The 16,399-nt window shown below is 31.4% G+C and overlaps 1 protein-coding gene across 9 annotated transcripts in view; it reads left to right on the top strand.

Moving 5' to 3' along the window:
- LOC124360103 (syntaxin-binding protein 5) overlaps window positions 1–16,370 on the top strand; it is a 698,891-nt gene extending 682,521 nt beyond the window's left edge. For all 9 annotated transcript variants that reach the window (XM_046813426.1, XM_046813425.1, XM_046813422.1 and 6 more), the window contains 3 exons: window positions 7,173–7,268; window positions 8,736–8,860; window positions 9,792–16,370. In XM_046813426.1, coding sequence (XP_046669382.1) covers window positions 7,173–7,268; window positions 8,736–8,860; window positions 9,792–10,054 — 484 coding nt within the window. In that variant the 3' untranslated portion in view covers window positions 10,055–16,370. The remainder of the gene's footprint in view (window positions 1–7,172; window positions 7,269–8,735; window positions 8,861–9,791) is intronic.
- Window positions 16,371–16,399: the final 29 nt, after the last annotated feature.

Here is a 16,399-nt window from a genome sequence, read left to right as displayed (position 1 = left end):
AAACAAAAATTATTGGCCTAATTTTGGTAAATTGGCTAGTTATTGATATTTTATTCTTAAATTGAATGTCATATGCATTGAAGACAATATCATTTTACTGTAACGTTAAATTTATACAAACCCTTTTAAAGCTATGTTCACAAATTATTAAATAATAAAGTATTCAGTTCAAATACTATTCTATTGAAAAATAAGGACAAATATTCCAAAAATCAAAGTTCTATAAATAATAATAAAATGCAGTAAACTAATGGTAAAACAAAATCAATGTGACCTGCTCCATATCGAGCGTGGAAATAATTATCGTTGAACACAACATTTGACAGTGTGCATGTGTAGACATCATTGACTTTGTACAACAGAGAAGCGGGACTCGATTTTTCTACCCCACAATAGATATAACAGTAAGAAAGGCCAGTCATATGTTAATTACATTCTAAATAATGGTTTTGTAAATATTGATGAAATGTAAATGTTGCAGAAATTTAACAATTTTATGTGTGTGCATAACCATGGTTCGATGAAGTTTACATTTGATGGGCAGAATTTAAAACTGTTTCAGAAGAGTGTGAATATTCGCGTAGTGATAGCTTAAAATGTTCTAATGCTTGAATTCATAATTTTGTTGAAAAGAGTTCTTCTGGGTAAAACTTTTAACTTTTGTATATGCATGGTTTGAGCATGTTTTCAGAAAGCTGGTCTTCGTGCAATGCCCCTACTCAACTCTCTATCCAGTCAGTACATACATAAAGATTAAAACAGAAAACATACATTTACAAAAAACTACGGTTGAATATTATCCTTCCCTTCCATTTCTGAATTATAAAAAATTCATTTTTAGTGATAACATAATTGATAAAATAAATGTATGGATATGAATAAGCTAGTCGCAAAAATGCCAAAATATGCTGTGTAATACATACTCAGGCTGATTCTTTAGCATTCAGAGATTTAGAATTCAATCACCAAACATGTTTTCATTAAATTTAAAACACTCAATTTGGCAGAACCCATAATATATTTTTCATGTGCCTACTATTAAAATGCTCCTCAGGTAGTATTAGCTCATTAATTATTTCAGGGAAATAATCATGTGAAAAAATCATTATTGAACAATAAAATTATTGTTCCTATAAAGGTGTACCACAACATTTATGATGTAGGTAATATTTGGCATGTCAGCCACTTAAAAATGCAGTGGATAAATATAGACTAACAAACCTGTATGAATTAACATCATTTTTGCTGTCATTAAAAAGTAAATAAACATTCAATGATTAATTTTATAAATGCAGTTGAAGATTCAGAAGAAAGTATTATGCTTCATATATACTAGATTCAATTAATACTGAGCAGTCACAATACAATGCTCATGCATCCCATAATGCTTAAGAGCCATTCATGCAACTATATTGCAGAAACCACAGCTAAGCGTAATTTTCGGTAAATGGCAAGATCAAATCTATCCTGATTAATTAACAAAACGCTAACTAATGCAACATAAATCAATATTAGAATGACCAATCCTTTTTGCATGGTTTAATCTCTCTATATTATGAGCTGTTTTATATAAATCAAATAATTTTATATCAGACGTTTACAAGGATCTATTGTATTTTTGGTGAATACTTTTGATATGAAGATTTTGTTCTGCAGCTGAACTCAATGCAAATTTCCCCTTTTCACAGCATGCAATATTTTATGCCTTAACTGACATGTTTCAGGGAGATATGGAATGTTTCTTTCGGAATCTGTGTCACTCTTTCTTTACTATTTCAACTGCATTTCAGATTTCTCAAACTTTCCATGATTGGTTCTTATGATGACTGTGTTCTTGTCCCGTTGAAACACTGAATTGTGAATTGATCTTTAATTTATTCTATTTAAGATGTAAAACGTTAAAAGGAAAAAGTAAATAATTCAATCTAGTATAAACAATGTATAAATTGGCATAAAAGAAGCAACTTAAACTCTATTGGAAAAATGCTATAAAACCATTTTATTAAATATACTACTGAAAAAAATGTACTGCTTGAAAATAGTGTTCATATGTTAACAGCACGACATAAAATATCTTATAGTCATTTTAAAGATATTTAAGAGTTAAAATTATTTTATGAAATAAAATATAACTATATTACTAACTATATATGTGCTTAGCCAGACTATCACACATCTGATATCCATTAAATAGTTAATTTATGTTTCTTATGAGATGAAGTCTTTAAACCTGTACACTTTTGTATTTCAAGAAATAATATAACTTATTTGAATTCACTGAAATTTTACAAATTAATGTGTTTATGAGTAAATAAATGAAATATGTATAAATTTAACCCTTGGCGGACGGTTTATGAATCAGAGCGAAAACATACCAATTTATTTTATATCTAAAACTATTTAATACCGTATTTATTAAAGGTAAACTAAGAAAATATAAATAAAAACTCTTGAACATGATTCGAATTAATTATTTCTCAGGGAAGATTGCTTTGTGTTTTGGTAACACTTCAGTCGTATGTATCAGCATCCCTTTTTTGCCGTAAAAGTTAAGGAAACTATTTGGTATAAAATTAGCATAATACATACAAAGTTTGACATAAAAATGTATCAGAAATACATGTTTCTAAAAAATATTGTCACAAGCCAAAAACCATTAATCTATTTGTCAATATGTTTGCTGTCTGCAAAGAGTTAAAGTAAAATATGAAACAAAAAAATCTTAAATTAACTTATTTTATAAACTTAACCAATCTTTTTTGTGTTGACCAAATATGTTAGGCTGAATTCAATCCTATATTTTTAGATACTAGTGTGTATAAAAAATATTTTACTAATTTAAACGTATTATTAAAAAGATAATAATTAAATTTAAATAATGATTGGATAATTTCACCAAAGACCTGGACTGTTCTGCACTGAATGCCCCCTGAAGCATGAGGATAGACTAGCCCAGCCCTTCTCTGCGTCAGTGTTGGTGTTCAATAACACACTACAGTGTTACACACACAGACACATGGCCCACCCCATCTGTATATACTCTATCTTTAATGTATAATGTCTCGGAGAGTAAGTTAACTATATGAGTGTTATCTATTTGTCTTATTTCATCATTTTAGAAAATATTCATTATATGTTTCATTACTATGTGTTCTCTCATAGTTGCAGAACTTTCAGTTCAGTAAGTTTTTATCATTTAGTTGTTTACCGATGTGTTTAGTTTCATCCATCGTTTTAGTTGTAGGTGTTTTTATTCTGGGTGTTTGGTTTCAGTGTGTTTCAGGTTATTAATGTATCCACATTTTATTTTGTTTAGTGTTCCGGAGGTTATTACTGTTTGCTTTCGTCTTCACTGGTGCTTTATGCTTAGTTGTGTTTTATTTAAGGTTGATATAATTAAAATAATTAAAGTTTTAATTTTTATCCTGATTAAATTTTTGAACATTCTTTTATGGAAGAGTACATTAAAACATACTAAATTCCAGCATTGTACAGTGTATTTTAGTTGTCTGTGCATACAGATAACAGTACAATTGGAAAACTTTCTCTTTTAATTGTAAAAATTGTAAATTTTTTAAAGAAACCCTATTCACAGTGGTGGATCCAAAGGTAGTTACTGCATTCAAGCTAAAAAGTACAATAGAAGTACATCAACAGTGTATACCTAGTATTAGTGTAGTGTGAGGGAATTTTGCTTTAATAGTGTTTATTAGTTGGCAGCACTGATTATTCCTTGCTCTTCCATCCACATATATATATCACACACTTCTATGATGTAAAATCATTATTGGTTTTTAATGTTTATTTATAAATATTTTGAAAGTTATTAGTGGTAAATGGAAGTTGCCTTTTACGATGAGAGGTTTTACTGTCGATAAAATAAATTGAATTTTAATATTTCACTGCAGACACAAAATGAAGATATACCTTCAGTAACTGGTACGCGTTGTTCTACTGCAGAAGTTATTACTTGTACTTTCTCCACATATGTTGAGATTAGTGAATCAAGGCCTAGACCAAAACCATCTCTTGAAATAGGCACAAACAGTGAAAATATGTTTGGTGACTGTACTGAGTTCTCATTTGCTACCATACAGGGGATTTCTGGAAAAAATATTTTATCATAGGTAGTTCTCCAAAACCAATTAAGGGATTTTTTTATTGTTTGAACAGATACGTCATTTCTGGACTAAATATCAGATTTCATTCTTTGTTAGTACAATGTAAACCGAAAGTGACTGACCACTTATGTAAGCCATCAGGTTTGACTGACATTGTGCTACAAGAGTAGCCCAAGCAGTTAAAGAAAATGTTGTGCCAAACAGATGCGTGTTTGAAAAGTATTTATCAAAGTACCTTTGACACGAACAAGCAGATAACTATTGGCAGTATGATGAAAACATTTAGAGCCTGCAAAATATGGGATAAAAATGTACAGTTAGGTTGATGCAAGAACTTGTTTTATCATAATTCTAGATATCTATTTCAGAAAGCACCCAAAGCGGAAATTTAATGTTGACAATGATTTTGTTAACAAAGTAAAGCCTATTGATGAAATTTGAAAGAATTGCCATAACAGACAGTTATTTTATGGATAATCCATTAGCAAAATGCAAATCACAGGTGCATTTTTCAGAACCGTTTGTAAAAACCAGTGTCAACTTCCCTTAGAATCTTCAACAAACTTATATGAACATACAGTACAAAACTCATGCATTTATATGTTCCTTCATTGGCCGTGTTAAAAATAATCTTGATGAAGTTTGAAAAATATCCTTGAGTAGTTCCTTCTGAGAAGAAACATGGAATTTTTACATACACTGTTATATTCTGTTATCAAACTTTGGCCAGTGGGGAAAAATCCGAACCTCTTAAAAAATATGTGTTTTGAGCCTCTAAAGCTGCAAAATTACACAAAGCTATCACGAAAAGACACAAATTTTGAAAATCATTTGTCATTAAATTATTATACAATTGCAGATTAACAGAAATAATTATGCCATGCTGGGTTCAAGGGCTGATAGTTGAAGAATCACTTTCAAATGTACCAAATGAAAAGTTTCTTACATTACCTTATTTTGGGCAAAAACAAAGATTATCATTGCCCGATCTTACATTAGTGAAAGCATAGTTAATGAAATTTGTGGAGAAATTGAAACATAAATAACATTCAAAATGTGCAAAACCAAATAAAATTTATATAAAACCACTGATTTTTTGCACACTTCACACCCGAGCCGGGCTGTGTCATGTACAAACACGACAATTGTGAAACAGTGGATTCTTTGAGCTTCCTAAAGCTACTGTGAGTTTGTACAGTTTCAATATTTTACTATCAGGCAAATATCTGAAAATGGAAGTATTGATGACAATTTTAAGATGAATAAAATCATGGGTGAGATCTAGGATGATAAAGAGCTTCACTGGATATGCACTTGTACATCAAGGCATTCCTATAAAATTGAAAATGGTGTAAGCAAAGAGGTTGGAAAGTTGAACTTTATCTGGTAATGAGACAAAGGCATACTATGCCTACTACTTAAATTTTATTGCTCTAAAAGGGGACATAAATTTAAAAAATTAACATTAATTATAAACATGCCATGTAGCGTAAGTGTATTGGATTATTTAACTCAATACAGTTCTCCAAAACCAATAATGAGACTTATTATTACTTGACTACACTTTTAATTTTTTTAGATTGAAATTTTATCACTTTAATACAAAAGGAACATTTTAATTTTACACCAGAGTATCTAACTTAAAATATAAATAAAAAATAAATAAATTGAAATAGAATTCCTTTAAAATATAACTTTTTCCAAACATTCATTTGAATAACCTCATTCCTCCCAGGCACCACACATCTCTGTCCCAAACCAGTCATTTCATTAATAAAATACTTCAAGTATTCCTGTTGGATAAATGAATTTTATTACACAACATTAAAATTATTTCAACAAATACTAAGAAGAGTATCTCATTTTTTAAGAAGAACCCATTTCTGTTGGTTCATATTATTGGCTTATATGGTCATATATGTTCATTTTAGGAACAATGACTCTGTTTGGTCAATAACACAGATATTTCATTAAAATTTCAGTGTTTGTAACAATATGGTAAAATTTAATTTCACTAATAATCAAAATAATGGAGCCCTAAGTTAAAAAAATAAATCAATTATGTTGATGACATACTTGGTTAAATGTCTCATAATTGCTTCACCATTGCTACCTTGGATCTGTGTATTATCTCATGAGTTTGTTTAAGGTTTCTATAGATTAATATTAAATTTGATGGACTAAATATTTCACACTAACCAAATATTTCAAGGATTATATTGAACGTTAAAAAGGTAATTAATAAATATATAAAGATACTCATTTTAAACTGTACTGTTTAGTTAGTACAATTCCTTTACGTTATCATTTTGTAATTTTCATTAAGTTTTCTAAACAGTTGCATGATTTATTGAGGTTGTTAAATATGTCACAGTAGTCCAATAGGCTCTGACTATTTAAAGAATGTTATTGTTCTGTAATAAATAATTATTTATCTACTTGGAGAGTGAAGGAAGCATTTACTACTAACAAGGTGACTGGGCGGTGGTTGCGACAGGGATCGTGAACCAGGTAGAAGTTATTCCTTGTCTCAACTCTCAATTTAATTCTGGGTACACCACTGTGAATAAGGAATATGAATATGATTCTTGAAACTGAATTTTACCCAAAGAAAGTTGCATTATTTTGGTAATGGCAATTCTAAGTGAGTCTAAAATATATATAAAGATGAAAGTTTATTTATTTACTTTTATCGACATTAGCATTAACAAATTACAATATTAGCATTAACTAAATTAATTCATTCGTTTTCAAAACATCATGAAGTAAATGAAGTAGAAAATATTTCAAATCTAGTGCACATTAAAATTATAACCATAATTATTTTCTTTTCCCATCTTGAATTTTGATGTGGGAATAAGCCAGTCATTATTATTTTATTCAGAAAATTATTTTCTACTGCATAAAGCATTCAGAATTTTATAATCAATTTGTTTTCTTGTCAAAATCTTATTTGGACTCAATACATTTGTTCTCTATTCACTTCAGCACTGTCCCTCAGAAGTGGGGGCAGGCCAGGATGTACTATGGCTGACTCTTGTGCTATTGCAGGATCGCTCGCACGTTCTGCTTTAGCAACCGAGGCCACGGGCTGTTCCTCAGCTCTCCATCGGAGGTCCAAAAGTTCACTGTCTCCGCAGAGTTTTGGTAAGGTTTCGTTTATCACTGGAAATATTACGATATCCAATAATATATACGTATAAGGTTGTTAGAAAAGAATGGTGCAAAAATAAGGTTAATTGATTTGCTGACGAAATAAGAAAATCATGAAAACTACATATAACAATTTGTTATTTCAACAAGTCATTTTACACATTACAAACATTGTAATATTCACTATGTTTAATATGAGCACCAATACTCTTAAAATATTCATGTGATATTAAAGAATGGTGCAAAACAATACAGTTGGTATTTTTGTTTGCATTAGTTAACAAACTGAAAGCTAAGTCATTGTTTAACAACTGATTGTTGCAAAAATGGAAAGAGGATGTTTATAGTTAATGATCAGGTTGTGTTTTGTCTTTCTTGGTTGGTTGGCTATCGCTAAACCATTTTTAAATGTTACGTTGCAGTGATCACTTTGGAAATCTGACCTTCCGTTGCCCTGCTCGCTACGTTCGCTTGACTACCCTCACCATAATCCTTGTTATTCTTTTCTTGTGGAGATTTGTCATAGACAAAATTTTCTACTGTAGTGCATATTACAATTTTGCTGCATACATTAAAACCTGTTAATGTAACAAATTGTTTTGTGCAGTTTTCATGATATTTTGACTTCAATAAATAACTTTTTAACAACACTGTATTTTTAAAGTGAAACATTAAAAACTAAGAAAATTTTGGTCACAACCCTTAAGTCACGATTTTGAAGACAAGAAAAATATAAAATTTGTTTGTAATCATTCTTTTAGTAGCAGTAGGTATTATCAGCAGAATTTAGGGCCAACTTATATAATCAGGTAAAGAAAAATGGTTGAAAAATATGTATCAACACCTTTTCAACCGACCTGAATTAATACAATTTTATATTATTTGTATACCTATGTAATGACACCATTCTAATCTCAAAGACAATAAAGCTTATTGTCTATTGTCTATTGTATGTCAATTCAATTTACGTACAAAAAATTATTTAAATAGATTATACCTTCTAAAATTACACTTCCTACAATATATATATATATATATATATATATATATATATATATATATATATATATATATATATTCACCTTAAGTCATAAATGAATAAAACTCATTTTCCTCTCTGAAGCTTTAACTTGTGAATATACTGCCAAAATTTCTTATTTGTATCGTAAGGGGTTTTTGGGGGGGGCCTTATTACAAAATTGCCTACACTTCCTACTTTAAATACCTGAAAATTGTTCACTTTTCTGTCTTCAGGTAAGTTAGAGCTATGAATTTAAAATAAAACGTGTTTTCCCAACCAAAAATTTGTTTCCACTACCTTAAACCTGCCTGTTACTGTCTTCACTAGTGCAGCATTCCGGATCAGTTGAAGGCATTTTTTATATTCTGAACTGCAATATTATATCACACATGTTTCTGTGTACGAGACATATTGTCAGGACAAGTCTGGTTATGTCTTAGCTCCAGTCTGGTGGAGATGGTGGGTGAACTGTTCCTGCCACACGACATGCCCGAACCACCTAAACAGAGCTTCTTCCAGGGGCTGTTCGGGGGTGGTACACGCAATCTGGACAGAGAAGAATTATGTGAGTACCATTATATTTGTTAAAAAGTTAATTATTGATAAATTACTACATCAAAATTGGGTAACTCTGCCTTTTATGGAAAGTATTATTAAATTATGATTGTATTTAAGAATCTTAATTTTTCATTGGAGTGTAATTTTTATATCTTTTGCTAACAGTTTATCTTTGGAATAAACTTATAAGGAAAAATTCTATCAAATTTTCATATTCCAATTTCAGATTATTGTATACTTATTGCATCCCCATTGGTTAAATTAATTACAATAAAATAAATCGACAATGGTAATTGTAAAGTAAAAATTGAACATATTTTTAAATATTTGTGGAAATATTTTTGCAATTTATCAGTACTTACAAAATAGTTTAGTAACATTAATATCAGTACAAAAATATGTTAGTAAACTTTTTTTGTATAATGATCAGTTACCTTTACAGTTAGTTAAGAAGAAAATACTAACTAAATTACATGTAGTTATAAAGAATACTAAGTCTAAAAATAGCATAGGTCCTAATTTTGTTTTATTCACTTGTTTCTGTAATAGAGTAATGGATAAGGAAAATTTTTTACACAAATTACTTTTAACAATAATACCTGGGACTTAAGTGAAAGCAAACAAATGAAAACTGAACATAATAAGGTTAGACCAAATTACCATTAAACAACAATTAATTAGACTCTACTTTCTAGCTCTGTTGGACTTTGGCTAGTTAATAAAAATATGTATGGCATTTACATTTATTCTATCCATTAATGTATTTTTATTTATAAATTAACTCTAAGTTCTCTGTAAGAATAAGTAAGATAAACATGTGTCCTAACAAAACAGTTTAACTAATAAAAAATCAATCTAAGTGTAACATGTCACTAGGATATTCATTAACACAAACAAGGTCCAATAGCTACATGCTAACAATATCCTGATGGTCGTAGTTGGAGAATCGAGTGGGCGAGCATCGCGCAGTGTGGCGAAGCACATCCCTGGGCCATCAGCTCAGATCCAGGAGTTAGGCCAGCGAGCGTCCACAGCCAGCAACGAGGTGTCCCGCGCTCACCAGATGATGGTTGAGCGCGGTGTCAAGCTGGGCCAATTGGAAGACCGCACTGAGCGCATGATGACAGAGGCCGAGAGCTTCCAGAACACTGCACACAACCTCATGCTCAAATACAAAGACAAAAAGTGGTACCAGCTCTGAACTCTGCAGACCTGAATTTATACAATATTAACTACTATTTAAGAAAAGAGTTTTATTTATAACCTAGGCTAGAAAAGAAACAAGGCAGTTTGTATTGTACAATGTGCCTCCGTACTCTAATGTAGGTTGATATGATCACTATGCTAACTACCCCAAGCTTTAATATTTTTATAGTTTCAACAAGAAATCTTACAGTATTTTATATATCATAAGCAAATAGATTTCAATATTGAACTGATGTATGTAACACCTTGATCATGTGCAAGTAAATTTGTACCTTTACTTCAGTGGTGGTTCTTTCGTATCGTTTTCTGATTTAACGCTTATGTGAAACAAAGACGACCAAATTGTACTTTAACTTGGGGATTAACGAATATTTCCTCACAAATTTAACAGTATACTAAGCCAACAACAGTGTAGCTAATAAAAATAATCCTCAACTGGAACAGTACTAATAATAGACTAATAATAATTAGTACTAGTTATTAAATATATGAAAATGGAAATGACAGAGTAATGTTTTCATAATGAGGTGGTACGCACATACAATTTTCAAGGTTTCGAATACTGAGATAAATTGATACGACACAAGCTCTTATGTATAGATTTAATCAGTGGCATGCGGTGGAATGAAGCTAATGAAGCATTGATTGCTTCATAAGGTTTATACAATTTTTTTTTATTAGGAACCTAAAATTGTTAACAATACTACTAGAAATATGCCTGATACGCTCTAAAAGCACAATTCTTTGATATTGTTCCTCCGCTCGTGTTCCGTGTCTGTAGTGAAGCTGGGATGCAACCGCTTCGGTAGACAGGCTGTACACGCATAGAGTTCATGGTTAGGTGGCTGGAGGGAGCGGGAGCGGTAGTCGGTGTTAACAAGTGGCCAGGGAAGCTAGCTTCTTTTGACGGAGAAATACGAGTGATCCCGACTACTGCCGTTTGTGTCATCCGAGTTTTGCTAAAGGGCCGAATGTTTAACGCGTGACCCACTCACAGCATGGCCGCCAGCCCCGCCCTGTCCTGGCTAGGTTATGTTATAGACCACTCACGCACATTTTTCCGTGTCGTATGTTGCATAATGTTGTCTGTGTCGCTGTTATTAGGACATGTAAACTAACTACCAGTTATGATCCCCTTTTAGCAGAACACCTAAAAAAAAGCTACTGTTTTTAGAGGACTTTCAAATCACATTCAAAATAATTTGAGTGAAGCTGTGGGGTAATTTCTTCTGTTATCAATAAAGTAAGCATTGAAGAATGCACGTGTTAGTGAGATTCTCGAGTGCAAAATATTTTTCAGTACACTTAATGGAGTTGCAGCACTTTTTCAAGATCGCCAAGACGTGCTGCGTTTTTAGATGAATTTGTGAAAAGGAGATTGCCTAATGTATGCTCTACACTGAAACTACTCGTCAAGGCTGGTTAACACATTGTATAAGAATAGAGTTTAACTTTGTGAGGTTTTCAATGCAATGCTCAAACATTTAGAAGAAATTAAGGCTAACATCTTGGTTTAAGTGAATGGGTTTTTATCGGTACTGGAATACTTTCAATTTGCTATTTTTCTCTGTGTATTTGACAAACTTTTGCTCTCACTGGTGTTATTTTTGATGTTTTACAACACCAGTGATATAGTGGCTTGTAGGAAGAAAATTTAACAGTACTCATCAAAGCATTGTCTAAATTTGTGGTGACTATGAAAAAAATTATGAAAAATTATTGGAGGTTGGACCACCTACAAAGAGGGAGGAGGCAAACCAACTACAGAAGAGTGTACCATGAAATCTTTGACAATATAGATCGACATTTCCATTCACGCTAGGAAGACTACGCGAAGTTGGACTTTTTACAACTACTTGCAACAGAAATGTTTTCATAGCATGAAGATGCATTTCCGGAAACAGCTTTCAAAAGCTTGTTGGATATATATGGCAAATTTTTCGACCGTGTTCGGTTAAAATAAACTATTGTTGTTCTACTCCAGTGAAGAGTTTAAAGGAAATCCGCTGAAAGATTTGTGCAAATTATTTGAATCCAACTTTATGCTCAGATTAGCTTTTCCTCAAATTAATTTATTGTTGAGCTTTATTTACATGATTTATGTGACTATGGCCTATGTCGAATGGTCCTTTCCTACACTGAGAAGCATAAAGAATTATTCGAAAAATGCCACTGACATCAAACAGAGACTCTCTCACTTAGGCCTCATATCCATTGAGTATGAATTGCTCGCGAGATAAAATCAAAGGAAAGTTTTTTGACAAAGTGGTAAATAACTCTGAGTGTTTGCTTTAAGTAACCTATTATTGATTGAGTTACAATGTTAATGTTTAACATTTGTAAATTTGTCCTTGATATTTTCTTGTACAAATACAACTTTTCAACTGTACTATATAAGAATTTTTAGGTTAATCACATCATGTAACTTAAATGTGAAATCACAATCAATGTTATTATAATTCATAAAAATAAATCTATACTTATTCATTAAAAATAAGTCTGATTTAAAACCTATTTGTTTGTATAAATTTGCATAAAAGTTGAACTATGAATTTCTAAACTTGCCTATCTTATTACATTGAAAAGTATGCAGATATAATAACTCACACTTTACTGAAAAGCAATGTTATCATAAATTTAAAATTATTCATAAAAAGGTTTTTTATTAAATTCTTTCTACTTTTCATATAAACTTATCATAAGATGTACTAAACACGTGACATGTCTAAGTTTTCTTACACTTTAACTGCATTTAAATGTGTATAGAAATGCATGCCTTTAACCTAAAAATGTGGACATTTTTTCTCCGGGGGAGGGGGGGTGTACCCCCAGACCCTCTCTCTGACAGTACCTCTGCTTCACCCAATTAAACGACCACCGCACGCCACTGGATCTAGTTAAAATATTATTAATTTCTTCTACTAATGTACTATTAGTTCCTATTCACTCCCCAAGATTCCAGACACTATTGTTACTGTCTTAGTTTCCAGAACAATATTGTCAGCATCATTCAGTTTCCATAAGTTGTGTACTTTGGTTCCATCTTTGTGTAATGTTTCCCAGTCGTACCTAAAAGGCAGGTCCTGTTTTCCGGTGTAATAAGCGCTCTTTCTCATCAAATTGGCAATTTTGTACTTAATATTTCAGTTAAACTAAAAAAAATTAGTGATGAAGTTTTTAAATTAAGTTTTTTTTTAGATTGCTATGTACCTATATTTTTTGTAATGAACTAAGAACCCCCACAGATGAGAGTCTGTACAATAAAGATCTTTACTTTAAAGTAAAAGTTAGTTTCTTAGTTATTCTACAACTATTATTTTCATTATTCATTATAAAGCTGTGCTTGGGCTTTTGGAGGTGTGATTTTTTTTAGCCTAATTTTCTTCTGATGTAACTTGAAGATAGTGATAATCTCATATTTGTAATGGTTGGATCAACAATAAAATGCCATGGAATGTCCTGTTACGAAACAACTGCTTACCGTACAGTATCTCGACGGTGTATCTATGTATATATGTGACTTGGCTGTACTTACACATTGTGATACCTCCATCATGATTGTTATTGTATTGTTAGATGCAGAATATATTGTTTGTTGAATGCTGTTGCATTTGTTGTACCTTTTTTATTGTTATTGTAGCGATGTATAGAAGCATTATTCTTTTAATTTATGTAATATATATATAAAAACAAGTGGTTAATGTTTTATGTAAATGTATATACTACAGTATTTGCTATGGACTTTCTGATGTTCTATTACATTGTATTTAACTGTAGGCTAATTTACTTTGTCTTGAGGCCGGTAGGCTGGTCAACTCTTCGGTGGCCTAAGACAAATGCTCAGTGCATGGACTTCCTTGTAGTTTTTTTATGGTTGCTTTAGGATTCCTGTGTGGTTTGTTTTAGAAACGAATCCGGTTGGAACGATCTGAACTCCAAAGGAATCTCAGTGAGGATGATTCAAGTATGATTGAGGTTTAACTTTGGTTTGAGATTTCTGTAACTTATCATTTTTTGCTTTATACTTTAGTAGATACGTTTAAGAAGTAAGAGTTATAATTATGAATATAACTTATTAGTTATAGTTGTGTACTATTGGTTGCTAATTGTTTGGTTTTTAAGAATACTATAAAATGTTGTACTGGTATATTCTCTTACATTTTAAACCAAAGTTGAATTCAATCTGCTTAATGTTTTGAGGTTATTTACTTGGACTACTGTGCAACTTACATATTCTATCTCAATAAGTAAAGTAATAATTTCATCAAATTGTTTGAAACTCTTCATTGAGTCTTTTATTTCTTGTGTTTTCTTATCTAATTATAACAACATATCTGTTCGTAAAAGTAGAGATCTGCAATAATGGTGGAAGGGAGGCTAATTAAATAAACATTATTTTAAAATTACTATTGGATTTTAATTTAGAAAAGTTGTATGATTGGGGTTAAAGAGAAAACTTGTGACGTTGTAAAGCAAAATGTGGTCAGTATTTAGTAAAATCTCTCTGTATGCGTCAGGATATGATTTCTGATATTTCTTTCATGTTTAGTCTGTTTTGATAGTACACATTAATTCTTTGTGTGATGAAAGTTAAGTTCAAAATCTGATGGATGATTAGTTTTGTAAGTTTTTTGTTTGTTTTTGTGAAAATAATTCCAACAGTTTGGCTATTTATTACATTTTAGTATTTCCTTCTTCCATCAAGAACTAAACCCACGATCACTTAATTATTAAAGTTACTTAAATTTATAATTTTTTATTTCTATAGAGGTTGTATGTATTTAAACAGCTAAAATACTGACAGATTATCTGAGTCCTGTGTGCGCACAAGCCAACCTCAGTCTCATGATAATTCATGAAAACATGCAGTTTATTAAATTAAAGGTATAACTTTTAATTAAATTTTTCTCCATTATAAGTTCCCACTTGGTTAACATGAATTTAGAATAGTCAGGGGCAGTGACTGAAATACTGTTGAAGTTTAACCATGATTAAAAATTACTAAAAATAAAACTGTCACAGAAAGTGATCCAAATACTGAGCTAAAAGCTCATTACATAGACTTTCTCAGATTAGTTTTCTTGTTATCTGGAATGTGTGAAATCAGTGTTTATTGTTTCTCTGCAGATCTCTATGTATAAATCTACTTTTTGTATTAACAACTTATAAAGCAATTATATTTAGTTACTTTATTAACTTTTCTTATTAATGGCTCTTCCTCATTATGTATAAGAAAATCAAAATTGACACAAGACACCTGACTCTGCTGACACGCTCCTGTACTTACAACGCAACGTCTCACACGCCTATACTCTACTCTATCGTTTCTAGTAACATTACAAAATGACAATAAAATTTCAATGTGAAGGCTTACACGGTCGATGTGGTTTTGTGAGCTTCGCTTTTAGTCTTCATTGTGCCACCATCAACCTATTGTTACTTAACTCGTTGGGGATTGTATATATTCTTTTGCTATGCGTTTTTCGATTTATGTCTTCCTTGTAAATTTAAGAGATGACTAACTAGAACGATGGTCGGCCCTTTGTACATGAAATAAAAGAGTACCTAACGTTTATTTCGCTCGACTTCTGTTGAAACGCTATAGAGCTGTTTGCTACTGAATATTTTTATTGAAAGTTTTGTTGTCTATCTAAGCCGTACATTGTAGGTTAGTTTTGTACAGTGGTGGGAACAACGTGACCCTACAATATATTTTAATACTGAGTGTGCATGTGAGTGTGTGTGCGTGAGTCAACTCACCTCATTCAGCTGATATTGTGATGCCCTGTATAAAATAAGCTCGCTATATGTGGATAGCTGCTTTTTCGCCTCTTCTTGCACAAATAATGTACCAGCTGCAAACGGTTATAACGTTTTGTCGTCACTGTGCAACTTAGCGAAATACGGGACTCAAATTTTCAAAATGAAACGGTGCAATATCAAAATTAGCTTTTGTCTTATAACTTTTTGCAGCTGTAAAAGGAATCCATTCCTGTATTCGGTAAGTGTAAATAGTTACATTTAAAATCCCTTGATGGGTTGATAAAATATTTGGTATTTTTTTAAACCCAAGAGAATAATTTGAAACTTCCTTTGACTGTATATATACATAATGGTACCAAGACACTGTGTAGATCATCTTTCCATAGGGGTTGTAGCTAGCATTTGAGATGTATTCTGTAGCATAGCGTGATATCGTATCTGACCCCTAACCCTGTAGAACAACTTAATGACTTCACCACATTTGTGAAAAGTTTAAATATATTTTCTATTGTATCCTGATGAAATAAAATGTTGGAATCAATATGCTATTATTGCTTAGCAATACATTGAAATCATT

The sequence above is a fragment of the Homalodisca vitripennis genome, chromosome 4 (assembly GCF_021130785.1).
Source record: "Homalodisca vitripennis isolate AUS2020 chromosome 4, UT_GWSS_2.1, whole genome shotgun sequence".
In the NCBI taxonomy this organism is placed as follows: Eukaryota; Metazoa; Arthropoda; class Insecta; order Hemiptera; family Cicadellidae; genus Homalodisca; species Homalodisca vitripennis.
Note: the sequence above shows the minus strand (reverse complement) of the source record. Positions and strands in the feature narration are given on the sequence as shown.